At 39.2% G+C, this 21,316-nt stretch overlaps 1 protein-coding gene across 1 annotated transcript in view; it reads right to left on the bottom strand.

The window, feature by feature from the left end:
• Window positions 1–293: 293 nt before the first annotated feature.
• Window positions 294–21,316, bottom strand: part of LOC100695194 (cadherin-12) — a 100,130-nt gene continuing 79,107 nt past the window's right edge. Inside the window, exons 8-12 of the mRNA XM_003439180.5 lie at window positions 16,087–16,223; window positions 12,637–12,758; window positions 7,246–7,363; window positions 4,628–4,879; window positions 294–1,618 (exon numbers count right to left, since the gene is read on the bottom strand). Coding sequence (XP_003439228.1) covers window positions 1,107–1,618; window positions 4,628–4,879; window positions 7,246–7,363; window positions 12,637–12,758; window positions 16,087–16,223 — 1,141 coding nt within the window. The 3' untranslated portion in view covers window positions 294–1,106. The remainder of the gene's footprint in view (window positions 1,619–4,627; window positions 4,880–7,245; window positions 7,364–12,636; window positions 12,759–16,086; window positions 16,224–21,316) is intronic.

Raw genomic sequence — 21,316 nt, 5'->3', positions numbered from 1 at the left:
GCAGCTCACAGTATGAATATGCTGGCGCTTAGTACTGTAACGTCACCCACTGATTTGTGATCATTGCATTTTGAAACCTCTACTTTAGCTTCTGAAGTGACATCTTAATAATATGGAGCTAGAACTGACTATTTACACATGTATAATATATATAACTTTACAATTACACCTAATGTACCTATCAAGAGTGCTCTGGTCCATTCATACAACTTCTAAGTTCACCATAAATCAGACAGTATTATTTTAATCAGTGGTAAGTGAACTTTCATAAGTAATAAATAGATGGAGAGGGATTCTATCCAAGTGTGGTTTATTTAACAAAACAGTGCTTACATGACTCAACTGTAGTATTTAGCCCTAATTTCTCGCTCTCTTTTTTTTTTTTTTACAACTCTAGTACAAGTCTATTCACAGAACCCACCTAATAGAAACATACATTTTCAAGTGGGCCTCGATTAATTACAAAATCCTCAAGTGTCTCCAAAAATAAAAATACAGATTGATGACTGAGAGATAAATAGATAAATACACAAAAATCTAATCAAACTCAATCAGCCAATAAATAAATAGAACAATAAATAACATTCAAAACATCTTTGGCCAAACTTGGGCCACGTCATTGTCCCCACAGAGTTACATTGGTGTTGGTAGATGCTTCTGCCAGTCAGAGCACAGTGCTGACTGAATTTATCTATGGGGCTCAAAAGAACATCACCGGACATGTGGCATGAAATAGCAAGTGAAAGAACAATTATATTGAGGCACTTTAAAGGATGTTGTTGGAAACGGCAACATTTCCGTGCGTATGCGTGATCCCCGAGAGGAAATAAAATGTAAGACAAGAAACTATATTCAGCCGAAAGGAAATTGAATGACTGCTTAGCTCATCTACTTATGTTATCATATGTTCTTTTCTTTTTTTTAATTTTTTTTTTTTGACAGTTTTGGGACTGAGCATGGTAAAGCACCAATGAAATAGAAAACAGTGAGCTGAAAAAAACCCAAAACATTAAAAATGGATAACATGGGAAGAAAGTAATGGTGAAACATTTGAGCCAACAAAAAGAATATTGTTACATATTTGCTTTTTGAGTCTGTGAACAACATCAATGTGTGTTCTCTGTGGTTGCTGAGTTCGACTGAGTTTCTGACTGTTCCCCGAAAATCCCTGCCAGTGTCTTAAAGCGGGGCCCCCAGTCAGTGAGGTAATCATAGTCCTCCTCGAGGTCTATTGCGAGGGACTCAATGGAGCTTAGCGACTCAGCTACAGAGCCATCTCCTTCGTAAGCGTATGTCGCTAAGGAATCGTAGGGCGGGGCTGAGTTGTCCGTGTCATGCTCTTTCAGACGCTGGTTGATGAAGTCTCGGATATCTGCGCTGTCCTGAGAGACAGGCGGCCTGGGACCTCTTTTCATCTCAGGCTTGACATCCCTGCGGAACAGGTTGTCTTTGACAACCTTGGGATTGCGAAGTGTCCCCATGTCAAACGCGTGCGTGTCCTCTTCTCCCCCTCCTTCATCATCGTAGTGAATCACATTATCCCGGATGTCCTCTTTGGATGACATAAGGGTCTCCTTCTTCTTCTGCCGTCTCAATCCCACGTAGAGGACTACAATAACTAGGAGAACAAATCAAAATGTATCCATGTTAGATTTCCAAAAAAATTTAGGTTATTGAATCTTTATTTGTGAGAAGAGTAGAGCCTCTTAGAGGTATAGTTTTAACCATTTACAGCTCAAAATATGTCAAGTTGTGTTGATCAGAGGTATGAATTTGGATTACTCAACAGAAAATGTCATTTTAAACAGAACCCCTATAGTCAAAAAAAGATGATTTTGGTATGCCTTAATTTTTACTTGGCTCTACATGAGAACAGATACTGCATCTGAGATTGGCTGTATGGCAGGCTACCATGCAGAGAAACTGTGGCAACTTAAATATTAAACCCTATACAAAATTTACTCGACTAGATGGACAGAAGGGCATCACCTGAGTCTCCTTCCTTCACTGAGACCAGCTGGTCTTATGCGTAATCCTACTGAAAATATTTAATAGGATCAAGATTTATATACAGGGTGGCCCAGAGTGTTCTTTTTTTGAGTATTGTGTTTTAAAAAATAATATACAATGCTATTAACATGCTTACACATGAAACAAAGATGATGAGTATGTTAGCAAAGAGGATTAGTGTAGACATGTGCTCGGCAAAGTGCAGGTAGTATGACTCTAGATGTTTAATCTCATTCCAACATAAGCCATACTTTTTGCCATGCTGTTCCATACCCATGATCAAAAACAAATGTTAATATAGAGCACAGGAACAACAGTTATAAGAGTGAAGGTAAAAAAAACAACAACACAGGATGCCTGTTATCATTGTCATTTGTTGTCTAGACATCTGACCTGCAAATCAATGCCTTCTTTTGCTTTGGCGTCTCAAAGAATAAGATGTACTCACTGCAATACATGCTTAGAAAAAAATAGCACAGAGCTGTAAACATTGTTGGAAGTGAAATTGTACTCCTGACAATATACCCAAAGCAACATTTTATTGTTTTTTCACACAAACCATCAGAGATTGCTCGAGGTGCTGCATATTTTAGACACCATAGTACCGCTGTGTTATTTTCAGCACGGTAAATTTCCTACTCTCTCTTCACTCCTGTCAGTGCAATGTGTCTCTCTGTGTCTGTCTCCCCCTGTGTCCCCTACTCAGCCTATTCATTGAAAACTGCAGTAAAATGTGTTTTTTCCTCTGGGCTTTTAATATACAGTTGCATCTAGGAGTAAGAGCAATGGGCAGGAAAAAGTGAAATCATTCAAATGAAAGATTCCAATAAATACATTCAGACTGAAAAAAGCCCTGACTAGGTCGCCTCTTTTCAACCTCTCTGTATCTCACTTTCTTTCTCCCTTCTTTTACTCTCAAGTTATTTTTATCCTACTTTAAGTGGTGTGCCAGCTCCCCCCAGTGGCTCATTTGTAGACTTTCACAACAGACGGTTATTACAGGCATTGTCATTAGATGCAGCCGATCCACATCAGTTTGGGAGACATAGCAATGCAGATGAACGCCTGGCTTGTTTAATTTCGACTCCTCGTTTTTTTTCCTCACAGGACAACTGGGTCATCCTTACAAATGCTGCACAGAAACTAAGTGGCTCTATGGAAATGTTCTCAGTGGGAGTGCTGATTTTCTCTGCCTCTTCCCTTCTCAGGGACAGCATGACAGTTTGGCATCAGCCTTAGCCTTGGGAGTGGGTCGACTTGGAGCTTTGAAGACATTCTTCTCAAATGAAGTGAACACACCGACACAGCTCTACAGCACAGTGCCACAATCCACCATGTGCTTTTATGTTCAATCACATATAAAACAGTGGAACTTAGGCTGATATTTCACATGAATACATTCATGAGGGTAATGAAAAAGGATTAATGATTAGGCATAGGTGGAATTTAACAGTGCATCGTAAATTAGAAGGAGATAGAGAAAAGTAAATACAGCTAAATTCAAAGGTCATGGACTTCCAGTATAAAACGAGGTCTTCTTTAACAACCGACCATCCCACGCTTATAATTCAGAAAATGATGCCGTAAACCTACACTTACTTCCTCCCAGCTATGCAGATGAGCTCAGGCATTAATAGCAGAGAATTAGGAAGGAGTTTTACAACCATGACCTTGTGGGAAATGTAAAAGCTGTAGCTTCTGAAACAGCCACAGGGCAGCAAGATTGGATTTAGTTTATAGAGCCAAGCGACCCTCCCTCTAGTCTTTAACATCTCATTGAATGACAATATTCACATGGGTTTGATAATTAACTGCAGACACTCCTGGAGAGATGCCAGCCCAACTCTGATGGTCAGCTCAGCTCTGGTTTGGAACCAGGTACTGGCAGACACAAGGGGAAGTATATCTGGAGCACATGCATCAATATTCTTTGATGCACATGCGTCTAGTCTCACAGGGTTTTCTAAAACTTTACCGTTTTCTTTGGTTAAATTCAGATCAGAATTTGGCTACTAAAATCTCAGATATTAAAAAATAAATTCTCCTCAACTTTTCGGAGCCTGCACTAAAGGAATAGTTGTAGAGTGGAAATGTCAATAGTTTGATATTTCATAAAATGTCAGCCCCTGTTTTTTTTCCTTTTTTCTCCCCTCAGAAGTTAGAGAAGATCAATATTTCTCCAAGTCCTGACATCCTTATGAGATTGGCAGGCAAACAGTGAAGACTCCAGACTGTCGCTGAACCCAGCCAAGAAAGCGTCCAACCCAGGAAAATTGGACGCAATGGTTTTTCATACAACTTAAACATATGCACATTGAGTGCCCTTGAGCCTCTACAATGATAGTAAGCCATCAGCCTTTGGACGGAGCAGTTTTGCTGGACTGCCTCCAGCTGTTATGAAAAGTGATGTTATATTTCAAAATGTCAAACTAGTTCACATTTTAATAGAGTTTATAGTACAAAGTATAAATATAGGGCAGACTAGGACTTATCCTCCTGAAATCCCATGAAATATTTTCCACAAAGAAAATGACTACTATGTATAACTGCCATAAATATAGTCATATTTCACACAGTTTGGAGTTTTCAAAGTTTGAGAATAAAATCTGAATCTCACCCAGCAGGATGATGATACATAGAAGTATAGCAATCAGCGCTCCTGTGCTTAGACCCACAGGAAGAAAGATGGCCTCTGCACTGCAAGTTAACAGTGAACCGTCCGATTCACAGCCGCATACACGGATGGTCAATGTGCCCGTGCTGCTTTTGGGTGGGTAGCCATTATCTTCAATAACCACAGGGAGGAAGTAGATCTCCTGTAAACGTCTTCGAAAGCCACTCCGCTTTGTCACGATTCCAGCTGTGTTATCTAGAAAAGACAAGAGCTTTTAAAAAAATGTCATCAAATGCACAAAAGAGCTTCAAAACAGTCATTGATTCTTTGACAACATATGTAGTCTTGGATTTAAGAGATCTTATTTTTTTTATTTTATTTTTTTATGGAAAGGCCTGAAGTAGTGCAGCAACTGCTTATTCCTTGATCTGTGCAGGTTAGAAAGTTCTGACCAAAGTAAAAGAAAATATTCCTCCAAGTATAACCTCACATCAGTCAGACAATCCTCTGAGCTGAATTACAACTCTCAACGTCCAAGTTTGAGAGACGGAATTTTGCCATGTCTGATAACTCTTTATGTGTGATATCAAATCGTCTCAATTTGTTTCTCTGAGTGAGACAAGAAACTGGAACATATCAAAGACTTGTCTTCTCAAAGCTCTCACTATTTTACAAAACTTTGCTTCAAAACTTTGCTTCGAGCCACACCCGGAACAGTATTCCTTGAAACGCCACTAACTGCAGAGAGTTTGTAATTATGTATGTATGTTTTATTTATGATGTTATCTTGTTTTACAGGTAGTAGATAATTTTCTATTATAAATAATTTGGGTCAAGGCTTACTGGAAGCATTTGCAGATCTCTGTCAACACAAGTAGGAGAGAGAAACCAGGGATGTTAAATATGAACTTTTATTTGTTCGCTGAAGTTGACTTACTGGCTGCACCAGTGGGGGGACACATGGTTTTCACGATACTCTCTCACATCTTCGTGTAATGACATCACATGCCAGTTCAGACAAGTCTCACCACTGACGTGTCTGATTACTATTTGAAACATGTGATCACTTTCTTCAAATCATCTGTAACAGTGTTGGTAGCATTTAAATGGAGACTTCTAATGATTTTAAAATTGTTACTATTATTTATGAATGAATACACTTGGAGAAAAGTTCAGCGCGCATTAGTGAATGTGCATTAAAAAAATGTATTTTCTCAGACAACTGGAAAATTCATTTTATTTTTTATTATCGATCTAAATAAATAAACATTGATTTACTTTATAATGTCAAATCTGATGTATCAGTTGACTTTGTAACAATTTTTTTGAAAATACTCTGGGGCTGAAAACTATTGGAACAAAGACTCAGAGAATGAAACTATGAAAAGTAACCACCGCAAGCCAAGCTGTTTTTGAGCTATGTGCAAAATTGTAAACTTCATTTTGATAGTGGCACCTCTGTGTGCAGCACCTAAAGTTTTGTGGTCTGAATATTGTGTCGTGAAATGTTTGTTTTTATGGTTCTGACTTCATAAACCTTTTGCAGCACGGATAAATAAAGAAATAAAAAGAAGATTGAATAAAATAATCTGAATAATTGCAGTGGGGTTACTGCTGCTTTGCTGATTACACTCCTAAAAACACACAAAGGGAACAACTTGGGATGACAGCCAAAGGTGTAAGAAATTCAAGTTGAATAGAGGTCGACAATGTATACGAGGGAGAGGGAACATGTCAGGTTAAACCTGCCTGCTTCTGTCTGCTACAGCTAGACTGTCTGACCCCTGTCAAGCCAGGTTTGTTCCAGTGACGAAGCCTAGCACTTTTTCTTGACAGGAGGTCAGGCGTTTTAGCACACCTTGCATGTTGCGCACAAGCACGATTTTGTTTGTGCACTCTCTCCCCCTGTCTCACCCAACCTGTCCGCAGAGCCTGTGGTGTTTGCATTTCCTGTCCCTACCTATCAGATCTCACTTTGTATCTGGAGAGTGTGCTTCTGAGGCTTCTGGCAGTCAGGAAGCTGCAAGACACTGTGTCCAAAAGGTAAAACTGGATCAGAGGTTCGGACCAGTGCTTGTCAAGGATGGTGAATGCATTCGTTTCCCTGGCCTCATCCTGCCATGTCCCACTTTTCACTTTTCATTACCCGTCTTTCTGGTTAGACTTCAAAGGCCTCAACCGGTGCAGACTGCAGAGCTTCACATGTGATATGTGGCCTTATCACAATACAGTGTCTGACTGCATGTGTTTGGGTTATTTTTAGCACTGAGACATGCCACTCAAACCTTTCAATGAAAAGATGATCTGAAGTCTTTTCCTCTGTGCTTTTGGGTTTTGTTTGGAGACAGGTTATTTGCAGGCAGCGACTGAAGAGTAATATGTCACTTGAATATACAACCCAAGGTGATTTTTATATCACTATCCCAGTATATTTCAGTATCATCGTTTATTTTCACTGTCACTTTAAAGTGTTTCAAGTGCAATTTCAATTTATTTCTGAAAAAGGTCATCTGCTTTCTAAGATTATTACCTGTTTGTCAGTATTTCATAAACTGTTCAAACAGGAGACATGTTTCAAACTGTATTCATTGGTCAGGTATGTCAAAACAGAGAATGCATACTTCCAAAGTCTAGGATGGTAAAATTCCTGTTTTTCAGATCTTCTTTTGGTGATCTGAAGGAGAACTGTTGTCCAGCGCTTGGTAAGTCCTGGTCTTTTGCACTGAAAGATTGTATCACCTGTAAAAAAAATAAATAAAATAGATGAATGCCACAGTTTGATCATAAAACTATTCAAATCAACTTTTTTTCCTTTGCCATTCATGTGTATTAAACATTGCGGGTTTTTTTTAAGAGGTTTGCTCTTCTCCTGCCTGTTGGTTAGTAGAAGACTGGCAAACCACACATGCAGAAAATTGTCTGAATTTGCACAGTTTGGAGGTGAAAATTATCCATCATTGAACAACGTCTAGTCGTTTTAAACTGCCTGTGTGTCAGACCTGCCAGTGCTGAAACAAGCCACTGAATTGTTCTGCCGGTCGTTTTCAGCACTTAATTGAAAACTTGTTGAAATTGCTAGATCACCTCAACACATAAAGTGATGGATTAACTTCATTCAAAACTGCTGGAGCACTGGTCATGGAAAGAGGCCAGCTATTTTAAATTGCATTTCTTTTAGAGTGCATCTGCTTTAGGCATAGACAAATGCAGGAAAAAGACACAGTTTGATCAGTCCGACACCGACTGTTACGTACTACCGCACCTCAGCAAACTGGATCACTTACATGTGAAATAGAGTTTACTAATAGAACACCATGACAGCCACTATCCCCTCTGCACTTTCCTGTTAGACATAGACTGCTGATTCAGCCACCTCTGTACCCGGCTGCTGACTTCTTTCTACTTTCTTTTGTTCCCCAAACATTTCAGAGATATGTCTGGAAATGGCTATGCTGCCAATCCAGCTGTGCAATCAAGCTGCTCTTCACTCACTGGATTTAACCTGCGGGAGACCCAGTGCCCTGGTGCTGGCTCCCCCACCTGCAGGAGCCACGACTCAGCCCCACTGCCCTGCTACATCACCCTGGCAGTGTTGTGTCTGAGGTTTTCCCTTCTCAGTATTTAAATGAAATTCCCTCCAGGGGAGTAAACTTGACACTAGGTGTGATGAGCACTCTGTTGAGGTCCTCGCTGCAGATGTACAGTTTGCACTATTGAACCCCTGCAACCAAATTAGCTTTTTAATGAATAAATCAAGCTACAAACAGACTCATCTTTTTTCAATAAATATAGGCAATTTTGTCTAATGGCCATCAAAAGACTGGGAAATCATGTTTTGCAGGCTATTCCAAAGGAAAAGAACTTAAACTGTATCACATAAAACCTTGAACTTTGAATGCTGTAGGTGTACTGTGATTGGTTCAGAAATAAGGTCAGGTTGTGTCATGAATTGCAAGAAGAGAACCCAAATGCAAACTCCAAAACAGACTACATAACAAAAGACCGGCCTTTTATTCTGGCTGAGTCCAGCAGAAAAATGTAAAACTGAATCCAAAGTAGGCAGAGAACACAGTGAGAGTTTAAACAGTCACTGCAAGAAAGAGTGAAGGGAAGCAATGAAAGTCATGGTCATGGAAGTGGGGACAGCTGGGGCGATCTAGACACAGGTGTAGACAATCAAGAAAATGAGACAGGGGAGGAAGTAAAACTAAGCACAGCCACAGCCAAAGTAAAATAAGAACTAAATCCAGAGATAACTGCTACACTGAACAAAAGTAACATTAAGGAAAATGAACACAAATAGAAGACAACAGAAACATTAACTAGAGCACGAATACAATATGAACGAAAGACTAAAAATGCTGATGTGCAAAAAGTTCAATTATGCAAGAGCAAAAAACAAAAGTAAACTGAGAACGCAGACTCAACAAAACCATACACATATACACACACTTCGGGCTCCCTAATCTCTGCACGGAGGTCAGGTGGAAAAACAGGGAAGCCTAAGCCTATATGCGACAGAGGAAATATAAAAAATCTTCACAAGTAGCTCCACTTGACTTGCTGCTGGGCATCCAACACAAAGCAAAGCAATGTGGTAGATGTAGAGAGAAAATTAAGAAGTTGAAACAGGATTACAAGAAAATATAAAACGTAAAAGGTGACTTTGCATTACCAACCATTGGCCATGAATTACATCATTCCGGATTTCGCTATTAGAGATGCAAGAGCAAATGGGGGGGGGAAAGAAAGGCTAGAAAGGTATGTAGTTCCCAGGAGACCTCCCTTGTGGATACTTATCCCCAAGTAAAGGATGAAAGAGGTTACGGTCTTTTAGCATCAATTGAATTTTATATTGAATAAAACCTTAGTAAAATAGCCTGTATTAAATGTTGGCAAGTATACCTCCATCAGCTTTGGCTACACAAAATCTCGGTCTTACTCAAAATGTGTTTTAGTTGTCCATTACCTATCAAGGATAACACTATGTACTACAGTAAATCCATGTTATGCAGTATTAACTGACAATTAGCTTCACTGCTGAAACATCAGTACCACGTATCACCAATTTAAAACAGCATTTATTATATTTTTCACAACCAGAAAATTAATTATAATCTGTCATGTGCAAATCCACCTTACCTTGCTCTCAAAAATGCTTCCCCTCTCCTCTTGATCACAAGTGGAGCTGTTGCTGCAGTAACCACTTATTACTGGGCTCTATTATATATATTTTAATGGTTTTAAGTGTATCCTGCTTCTGCACTCTTGCACACAGCGAGATGAGGGTGTCAGCTAAATGCTGTAAATGCAAATGTAATTGTTCCAGCGAATCAGTGTGATTCATTAGGTCACTGTTTTAATATAGCATTATCAAAAACAAAGCAAATATAACAGAAGGAACACACTGTAGCACCAGCTGCGCTAATATGTAACTCCACAGTAGGAAGTCATTTGTTTTATATTCCCTTTATGGTTGCTTTTCTCATTTCACACTTGACCAGTTGACTCTGAGTACAGTAAATTATGGGATGTAGAAACGACCTGCTGTCTAACTTTGCCACAACCCTGATCTTCTTTATATGCAAAACTCAGTTGAAGGTTTCAGGACGCTCTCCTCCCTGCTTTTTCCACACACACTTACATAAAAACAATCAGTTGCTTTTCCTGCTTGCTTGGTTTCATTCAAGTTACCAATCATTTTGAATTGGATGTTGTGCAGCAGCATGAGACACTCTGAAACAAGCTGTTTCAACATGTTTTTAGCAGTGTGAGTGCAGACAAGGGGAACATATGACGGATTTTACAAGAGAGGCTCTGCGGTTCTTTTTTTTTTTTAATCTTTCAGCTGTGCAAAACACCTGGAGGGACCATGCTGTGGAAGAAAAAGCATGTTCCAGATTTGAGGAAAAAGAAGCTCCAGAGAAATAGACGTGCCAATTCAGGGTCACTGGAGCCTTTCCCAGCTGTCATAGGGCGAGAGGCGAGGTACGCCCCGGACAGGTCGCCAGTCTATCACAGAGCTAACACAGAGATGAGGATAACCACTCAGAACCATGTTCAATTTAAAATCACCAATTAACCTAACATGCATGAGTTTGGCCTGTGTCGGGAAGTTAGAGTACCCAGAGGGAACCCATTCAAACACAGCGAGAACATGCAAACTCCACACAGAAAGGCTCCGAGGTGGATTCAAACTCAGTGAAGCAGTAATACTATACGCCACGAAACCATGGCACCCACGGAGATGTGATGTGTTTTATATACAGGACACTTATTGCAAGATGTGACCAGTTGACCTGAATATATGAATGCCTTGATATTACTAACTTGTTTACTTTCTTTACCCTCCTAATACATTTGCACACATATAACAGGTCTATATAGAAAAATAATAAATAAATAAATAAAATCATAATCTCAATGAGATAATCTTGTTAAATAAAAGAATTACAAATAAAAAAAAAACCCAAAACAACACACCGAGCAAAATAAAAAGCTGATTCTATTGGTTCATCTGAAGCAGAATCAAAGCAGTCATAATTGAATATAATGACCTCCTAATCCTTAAAGCTGGGGGTGCAACCTCAGGAAAAAGAAACGATGCTCAGGGCACCAGATAGCCACTCATATCTGCACATTTATACACTCTCCTTAAACCTCCCATGAGCCACTATAAAGTCCACGGCTGCTAGCCTCAAAACCTTTAAAGGACGCATTGTACACCTTATTTTTCAGAATGTGAATAGAAATATTCAGATGTGTCTCTCTTAATGAATCATTTGATCACTCACAACTGGCCCAAGACTTCACTGATCTTTAGTTACTGATCTGATCTTTGCCTAGGATTCATTCAGTGTATGAATGAATTATGAATATATATATTTTCTTTTAGATTGAAAAAAAAGAAGTTTGCTGACCGCACAAGGCCGCACTACTGTGCTCACATTATGCTGTGAAGTGTAACTTGTATATTTGTCCAGAACTGCCGTCCAATTAGGTGTGATTAGATGAATTACATGCTCACAGGTACATGCTTTAAACTCAGGTTTAAGACAAATTTTTCCACGAGGAGATAAATGATAAAACATCCTTCCGCTATCAAATACTGTTCATCATCCTGCGCAGTGAAGCCATGAGCAAAACACGCTCTTGAGTGGAGGTTAACTTCAAATGAGAAACCATTCACGTTAAATTTAGGAGAAAAATAACAATTTTGTGTTTTAAATCAGTCTGGCAAGCAAGAAACATGACAAATTCACATGCCGAGGAAGACAGTGATGTCTTCAAATGAAGGGCACGGGCGTTTTGATTGCAACAGACCTGACGACCGGCAAAACATCCTTAATGTGATGAGGCGTCTACGGTGATTTGATAGACTGCCAAAGACGCTGTTCCCTCACAACGCTAACTGCATATAGATGCTAGTTAATGGGCTAATTTACAGGCACAGGTGGTTTACAATCCACACAGGCAAATTCTCCACTGCATCTCAAATATATTATCCGAAATGTGCTCGAGGTTGCTGATATGCAAAGCGCTGCTTTGCTTTATGAATGCTTCTCCTACTGAATCCAACTCTGTGACTCAGTCAGTTTGAGATTTTGATTCATACTCTGTACTACTCTGTAAGTGTTCTCAGAAAAATCCCCTGAAATAAAAGCTTTTATTCAAGTGACCTTGAGTAAGATGCAATAGCTGGTTAGATATCAATGTGAGAGCTAAATGCAAAAAAAGCAAAAGCTTCCTCTAAAAAGTCTGAAATTATTTCTGCCAAAGTGGAAACAGGGACACTTTGTCACTATTCATAAAAAAATATCCTTCATATTCAATTTGACATGTTTAGATAATTGTCAGCAAATGCTGTAAAACCATACCCCCCTCTATGGGAGAACACATATTCCAACAAGCAGCTGTTATCTCGCTAAAAATTAACACAATTTAATGAGTTCTGCCTAATTCCTTCAGCACCTGTCAGACAAAAGCAGGGATGTGAGCAGCTGAAAACATACCTGTCGTGGTTTAGCATTTTCACACACAAAGGTCTCATAAGGACTGGCGAGCTCAGGGGGGAACTCGTTGATGTCCAGCACTTGGACAGTGACGGCTACTCGACTGGTCAGAACTGGACTATCTGCAGAGAGAAGCAAAAAATGATTACATGAGTTCACAAACAGAGACATTTTGGGTGTTTTGTTCACTGCACTGACATCATGTGGATAAATTAAGTACTACCATCTTATGACAAGCCAGAGCTTGAAGGTTTATCACTGGTCAAGTGGTTAAAGAGGCTTTCATGCTTGAGTCTCCTTGAACAGATGTTATAGCTGCTTAGCCACTGCAAGTGTTTAAATTCTGTAAAACGTCTTATGTGTGTGGAACACAGTGATGCATAAATGCAGCTGTTTTATGATGCTTTTGACTGACGATGTGAAGGAGAATAAAATAAATACATATAGTAAATTCATCCCATGTGTTGCTTCTAAGCACACCTCATATTATTGTATACGGCCCTTTCGAGAGGACATTTTTTATTACAAGCCTTTTTTAAAGGTTCTGTTATAGGTGTGAACCATAAGATGTGCATCCTATTCTAATTAGTGTGGGAAAAGCACATTCGAGTGGGAATAGCTTGAATCCACAGTTGTTTGTTAGAGTGTTTCCTCACAGAGGGTATACAATGGGGAAATGTTCTCTTTGTGTGAGAGCCCAGGTAAGGTAAACTTTATGGATTTGATGTGGGAATAGGCTTTGGTGCACATTGGGAGGCTTAGCGTGTTCTCGTTTGGTAGGTTTGTGTGTTGGTGGGTGGTTGAGGAAAAAAAAATGCACGGGCGGGGGGATTGGAGAAGCAGCCACGGCTCAGTTAGCAACCTGTCTCTGACCTTGATGGAAAAAGCAATCTTCCCACCAAGGTAAAAATGACACTGATCATGGGATTTGCTGCTTTGCACTGGCTGAACTACTAACACTGATGCTCAGTTGGCAAAAAGACACTAAGCTTCCTTGTCATCGAGAACTCCATTTATAAAAGTGGGGAAAACTAACAAAGTATTTCCATATCAATAAATTCTATATTTCTATATAGTCTCAGTGGTTTGAGCTAATTAAGTTCACAATTTTCCCTCTCATCTAATTTTAAGATCTCCATAACTGTTGTTATTATGAGTGATATATCATTTAGCCCACTAGATGGAGCAATGGTACAGTGGTTATATTTGAATCTGACTTCCAGCAGCAATTTAGCCCAAACATATGCTCTATTTATTTACTGAGTCCTGAATAGCTGTACAATGCTTGAGTGATTTGCCTTGGAGTTACCAGTTTATACTGTTTTTCTAATGCACATTTCATGTTTTTATTTCTCATTTTAATTAAAAAAAACTTTATTATTGCAAGCAATCAACCACAGATGTATAAAATGCACTGCAGAAAACTAATAAAAAGAAATTATTCTGAATATCTGTCTGTTAAAAGTGTAACTGCAGATAACATAAGTAAGAAAACCGCCAAAAAAACCGTGTTTTTATTAAATTCATTTAAAAAAAGAGAGAGCGAGAGATAGTAAGTGTGCTTCCTAATTGCCCCATGCCATGGTTATTACAGCATTTAATAGATCTTCCCCTTGCCTTAAAATTACCAATGAGTTTAAATGCCAAAACACAACCAGTTAATCTAGCCCTGGCTCTTATTTAGCACGCCTTCTGTTCAGCCCAGTGTCTCAGGGGAACAGCACGCACTGCTCTCATTTTGCTGCATGACTGCAGTGTCTACAGACGACCAGACGGATCGCCAAGGTCTCCGAACTAAAGAGTCTCCAGCTCAGGTGTTGTGACCAGGTGTTTATCACCGACGAACGAAAGCATAAATGCCATCCAGCAACTCTGTCTATGCCGCTGGATGCTTTCCACCAAGTGATTGTAACGGGAATAAAAGGTGTGGGCGGATAAATGTTAAAAAGCATTAACGGCAAGAACACTCGGTAGATACCGAGGCAGGTCAAATACAGAGGTCTGCAATAATTTACTGTTTATTGAAAACTGTTGTGCAATGCTAAATAGGGCTGCTACAGACTGCAGATAAGTTAGAACATTTATTTTTTTTCCTCTGTGTGTGCGTGACCTCTCCTCAACAACTGGATTTTTTTGTATGGGCACTGAAGGCATCTTTGCTTTAGTATTTATTGTTGTTATTCATGGTTTAAGACCTGAATAACAGACAGCAAACATGCCAATGATGACAATAGTATCCAGAACAGTGGAGCCATAACAGCCATTCAATACCCAGAACACAAAGTACTGCCAAATCTAACTCAAGGTCAAACACAGATTTGAACTCAAGCTGGGACACAAACTCTGGGGTGCTGGTTTTATCTCTGTTCTTGCTGCACCAGTCCAACTATTATTTTTAAACACTGGCTCTGGAAGTTTTGTTTCTTTTCTTTTTTTTGTTATTGTCAGTGAGTAACATTGTCTGTAGATGAACATTGGTCCTCTGAGAGGGGTGGGCAGAGGTCTGGATCAGAGCCCGACTTGTAGCGAGGTGATAAGAAAGGAGTGAGGCGCAGGTGGGTGAGGATAAAATGAGCAGAACTACTCCCTGATTCCTGCATCTAGTATGACACACTGAACATGCAACTGCCTTGTAAAACTTCCATCTCGCTTCTCTTCCTCCTCATCTGTGCCGTTTCCTCTCAGTCTACCTCATCCTGCAATTTCTTGGCACTTATGCACAAAAGCCACACAAAGAAAGGCGCACACACATTGAAAACAAAATTAGCATGTCACTTCCATGACCTTGAGGGGAAGTGACTAATATCAGTTTCCAAGGCGACAATGACTCAAGTTTTAACAGCCCATATTTCACAGTCTGTCCTAATGAATATACAGCATGTGTAATTTTGATTGAGCACCAGCCTGCCTCTGGGATAATGACTTTGACGGTTCTTAGCAGATTTGATGACTTGATGACGATGGATTTGCTTATTTATCCAGAAATTTGCTCCACTTCCTTCATAAAAACATAATTAGCTTGATGACATGTCTTAAAGCCACAGCTCCACATTAGTTCCATCCTTTTCTGAGCTTGGCTCACAACATGCTGCGATGCTGCTGCGTCGGCAGGCTGTTAAACTGTGGAAGGTTCACGTTTTATTGCGACGTAAGTAAAAGTTGACTCTGGCAAGACAAGCTCTCTTCCAATGCCAGTGTCATCAAACGTGCTAAAAAAGGCAGTTAAAAATGAAAACAGAGTTAAGGCAAGTATGCTAGAGGAGACAATGTCCTGAAGACACATCCCTCTGGGAGAGCTATCATAGTTTATAGATACCTATAAACCTTTCCAGCAAAATGGGATTGAGTATTGACTTGAGTAAAAGTGCATTAAATCCTTCACGCAGATTAAGGTGGGGGAAGGACAATGACACCTGCATGAATCATAACTGATCTCATTGTCATACTTACTGAGTTTTGTCGCTACTATGGAGATATTGTGTTGGGCGATGTTTTCTCTGTCAAGAAGTTCGTTTGTGGAAATCGTTCCCTCCACTGGATCAATGTCAAAGTAGCTGTCCAAGTCGGTCTTCCAGTCAATGGAATACCTGAAAGAAAACGTTAGTTTAAAGACATCCATTTTCAGCACAAACCAGCAAATTAAACCACAGCGATTTTCCTTCTAGCTTCATGTATATGAGTTAGGTGTAATGTAATGTTGGCGTAGCCTTCATTACTCATTCTGAATGGTCATTTCCAGGAAATGTGCTGAGGATTGCATATACATTCCAATCTAGTAATGGGGCACACGTACTTTGGCCATGCTGAGCTAACGGTTTTCTTGGGAACATAAATGAATTTTGGGCACAGTTGAAACCGTATCAATCTCTCATGCTCAATGAACAACAAAGGCATAAAGTGTTGGTTCGATGTCTGAGAACAGAAGGCATGATGTCCTCTCTGTGAAATGCATCTTTGGTCTTACTGAGTTGCTCTGAATGCAAACTATGAAACACAAAAGAGATCTGAGAGCAGACCGCATGGCAGTGACAGCGCCATTCATCACTCCATGCTATTTGATCTTAAAAGGCTATTTTTCATTAATAATTTTGTGATCGTCAGTGGCGTTCCAGCAGGAGTAAATAGGTTGTCTTTTTTCATTCTCCTTCACAATTAGGTCAGTTGAGATGTAATGGGAATCTGGTGCCTTGCTCATGGTCATTTCCACAGGGCTGATGGTTAATTTTTCATGGGAGTGAGTCCGCATTCACTACATACAGAAAAGGCTGTCTTTGCCACTATTCTGGTATTTTTTTTCGTCCCATGCCAAACTATTTGATCTTAAAAAGCTATTTCTCGTGAATATTTATAATGCTTGTTTTCCACACTACAGAGCCTCAAACTGGACTTGACTCAGTCATTAAGAGAAACAGGCCTGGCTTACATTAACACCCTCAAGTCTTTTACTGTAATCAGGCTGATAACAACACCACTTGAGTAATATTTTCTATGAGCTTGGGTTCCATTAAATTTTCAGTTTAGTTTTGGGTCAGTCCACATTTTCTCTTTAACTCTGCATTGCATGCGGCCTTGAAGTGAACATGATCGTGTCAAAATAGTTTAGTGTGAGTCTCTTTGATAAATATTACAGCCAAACTCCCATCAAAAGTTCAAAAGATCAATAGGTGCAATTTTTCCTCAGGGCAAAACATTTTTTTTTTTTTTTTTGTGGGGAGTGGTTATCATTGTTGTCAACCTGCTAGTGAAGCACATGTTTTGCTTTCACCATGGCCCATGCAGTTGGTATTACAAGATATCACATGTTCATTAGCAAACAGCGCTGGTATTCAGTTCAACGACACAATACGTATCAACGCGTCAGTCACAGTTTCTAAAAGTGCATTACAAAGATGAAAAAACATACATTCTGTATTCATGTGATACAAAAAGCATGAAAAAATAGTTTTACTTGTAATTGTCCTAATCTCTGAGTTATCTTTCAATAGAATAGAGCTCATCAACAGCTAGGAATAAGAAATCGCAGATATAAAGAGTCTATTTAAGATCAACTCAGTGCAGACAGCTGTAGATATGAAAATTAATTATGGCGTTATCTCCTTCTTTGAATTGCGATGATGTTAATTCACTTCAGTGCACATTGCACACAGTGCACAAGTTGATTTAAGTGGGGGGAAAAAAGGAAGGCATGTTTCGGTTTATTTTCTACAGTCGTTGGTTTTTAGAGTTTATGGTTTTGCTGTGGTAGCATTTTAAAGTCCATGACCAATGTGGCTCTTCAAAGTCTTGTGATCTGTGTTACTGCCTTTTTTTAGGCAGCGGCCTTTCCATCTTTAAGTTTTGAAAACTAACGCAAGCTGTAGGAAGCTATATAGAATCAGCCAACAATGCACTATTCATGATGCCCTTTTTGTCCCTGCAGCTAGAGATAACTTGACACTATACTGCTAAATAGTGGAATTGGTCGAGTCTAAAGTCTAAAAGCATTATTCCCTATGCATGATGGGTCACTGGGTCCATTGTTTTGAAGTGAAGAATGCATGGCTCTCTAAAGGCACACAAATGAACAATGTCAGCTGTGGTATTGATGAATATTTAAAGTGCTGGAGACAAAGTGGAGATCCACAGAATGGAGGGCATTAGTTTTTTGTTGTACAAATCTTTGCTTCTTCTCTTCTTTTGTTTTCCCTGGGATGAAATATTCATAATAAAACAACTACTGTCCATGCAACATGTTTTTTTCCCCCATTTTTTGCGTAACACTGGTAATTCATCTCTGAAATCCATTACTATAAAGCAATCCACCTGAATAAAAGCAGCTAATATGTTTTAAAAGTGAAAGGGTTCTCATACATTTTTAAGAATGCACTCTTTTGTCTTTGCAAAGGACAATCTATTGTTATCCACCACTGAGGTTTAATGGTAGAAAATGGGGCAGCATGAGTAAGTGTGCGTTCTATGTATGTGTGTGCAGTGGTGGGTGCATATCGAGGCAGAGAGATTGAGAAAGAAAAGGAATGTCTTGCCTTGATTATAAATCAGAAGATGAGTGAGGCATGTCAGATCTATAAAACTGAGCAGTAATGTTAAAATGTCTCACCTGATAATTACCCAGGAGAGAGCAGCAGTGCCTTATAAAGGACCCTTCAGCTTTCATAAGCTAGGTGGTTGATTTCAGAGTTCAACAAAAAACTATTAAAGAGGAAATTAAAACCTGAGTAATTAATTCTAATAATATGAATTAGCAAAGGGGAAGAATTTCCATTTGTTTTTAGTACCCTTGTAAGGTTACATGGATATATTGTGCTCAAGCATGTATGTGAACCTTGTTTTAATAAAAACACGTTTTGTTCAAAATGTCTTGAAAATACTTTATCAGCAATACTAAACTGATACAACAAAAAGGATTAGATTTGAGAAGGTAAAACATAATTCACTGTAGAATCTGGGTTTTGATTGCATGATGGGATACAGTAAGTATTTCCTTCACTGTTAAAAAATGATGCATGCAATCTTAAATGTTTATATAGAAGTCTGTTGGAAAACAACCCTCACCCTACAAAAAAACAAAAGAAAAGAAACAAGCAAAACAAAACAGGTATGAAATCTGTTTTGTAAAATCAATTTTGTAAATTATGCAGATTTTTAAGGTCCACTCTTTGTCACCTGCAGTTTTAAAAGTGATTAGTGAAAATATTCATCCTGTTCCTTCTTAACTGGACTTAAACAGTAGGAAAGGTGAAAGTCCAGTAGCAAGTCCAGTGTCTTAGTTGTTGCTAAAACTGCAATCTTCTGGACAGAGACCTCTGATGTTGTGCCTAGAATCTGGTGGGGTCTCTCTTCCAGTTTGGGAGTTACAGCTTCTGATGTAGCTATTACCACTGGGATCACTTTGGACTTTACCTTTCACATGTGTTCCTACTGTCTGCTCTATCAACCAGAAGCTGATGCTTTGGCAGTCTGGTGGGTTTTCCAATGCTCTTCTGAGCATTGTTCTTCTGAGCATTGGAAAACGGTCATGGTCACGTGTTGACTTATATACCTAATCAGCTTGGTTGCTATAATGCCTGATAGGAGTTTCTGTTCTGTGGAGAGGCAGGTAATTGGCTGTTACCTGCCTTGTGGGGATCCTTCATGATCAGGATTGTTCTGCCTTGTCTGGATGAATACCTGCTATTAGCAGCCCCTTATTTGTGCTGCCAGGCAATCATGGATAGCCATGTCCTCTTGTGAACAAAGGAACAAATATCTTCCAATTTAACTTTTTTCGTGATTTGTATGTTGACTACAGGGGCCATAAATGAACAGGCTGGATCTCAGGAAGAGATAGTTTTTTCACAGGCTGGGCTTGTGCCGGGTCCTGGTACTGTCCAGTTCTTCATTCCAGAAATTGGATGTCTGTCTTTGTGAAGTTGACTGGTTCTTGCTCTGGGAGGTGGCTGAGGTGTGTTCTTAGTTCCAATAGCCACTTGGAGTTTGTGTTGTGTGACAACTCTTTTTCCCACATATTCTTCAGAATTGTTCCGTTTCAGCTCCGGATCTTTCTCAGTTGGTTTGATACCTTGTGTTTGGCCATAATCTTTATCCTCAGCTCAGTAGATGCATTGGTCATTGCATTGCTTTCTTCTGTCAGGGCTGGCTTATTATGTCCATACTGCTCACTATTGTTCCCAGTGTGCTATCGCCTCTCAGTGTCCAGCTTTGTAGTGTTCTTTCAATGATGTTATTACACAGCATTAGCAGGTGCCTCTTGGTCAGGGTGGCTGTTGGCTTTAAACTCATCCACAGTTCTCACATGCATTGCATGTAATCACTCTCATTACTATACTTCGTATATACTTTATATGTAATGTTTGATTATATACTGATTTATTCCCAAATTGTCTGCCTTTGTTGGCATAATTACATAGGTTCCTGCTGCTTTATCCCTATTCGTTATCTGCAAAACAAATTAAACTTAAATATAACTAAACAACAGGTATCTCTAATGTTCAGCTTGAGAGGCAGGGTTTAATACATTCAGTTTAGTTTAATGAGTCATTATAAACAATTAAAAACTAAAGTCACTCATTTTTGTTTTGAAAGTACACAGAATATTTAAATATACTTAATGACACCACTTACAAAGTTTGAATAGTCTGCTTATGTTGTATAACATTACCGGCAAGTGTAGAGGTGCTAACAGATCATCCTAGCAGGATTTTACATGGCAGTGTCAAATGTTCTACATAGACTGATTGGGCTTTAGACTGATGAGTAAACCTGACAAAACTCTCAAGATTAAAGCTATGATGACACTGATGAATGAAGACTGGAGACACCAATGAATAGAGATCTAAAACCTTCAATCACCGGCTGCAGAATGACAGTATTTCCCTATTTAACACTTTTATTCTCAAGAGAATAGCAAGGGCAATTTGGCTCAATAGCCCGAGTTCTTAAAGATGGATGCACATTTACATCCTGCCATACTTTTCTCAAGTATTTAGTCCAAATTATAGTCTGAATAATGTCAACCAGTGTGTTTCTTTTAATGGCAGGAATTTCTGAATTACGGGAAACACTGTAATGTAGCTGTTTTGTCAAGGTTCTACATAAAACCATCATGATGTTGCTATTAATCCAAGCAAGTTTAGTATAATTAAGTTGGCACAAAATGCATAGCATCTTGACAAGTCTGTTA

The sequence above is a fragment of the Oreochromis niloticus genome, linkage group LG9 (genome assembly GCF_001858045.2).
Source record: "Oreochromis niloticus isolate F11D_XX linkage group LG9, O_niloticus_UMD_NMBU, whole genome shotgun sequence".
Lineage (NCBI taxonomy): Eukaryota > Metazoa > Chordata > Actinopteri > Cichliformes > Cichlidae > Oreochromis > Oreochromis niloticus.
This window is presented reverse-complemented; position numbering and strand designations above follow the sequence as displayed.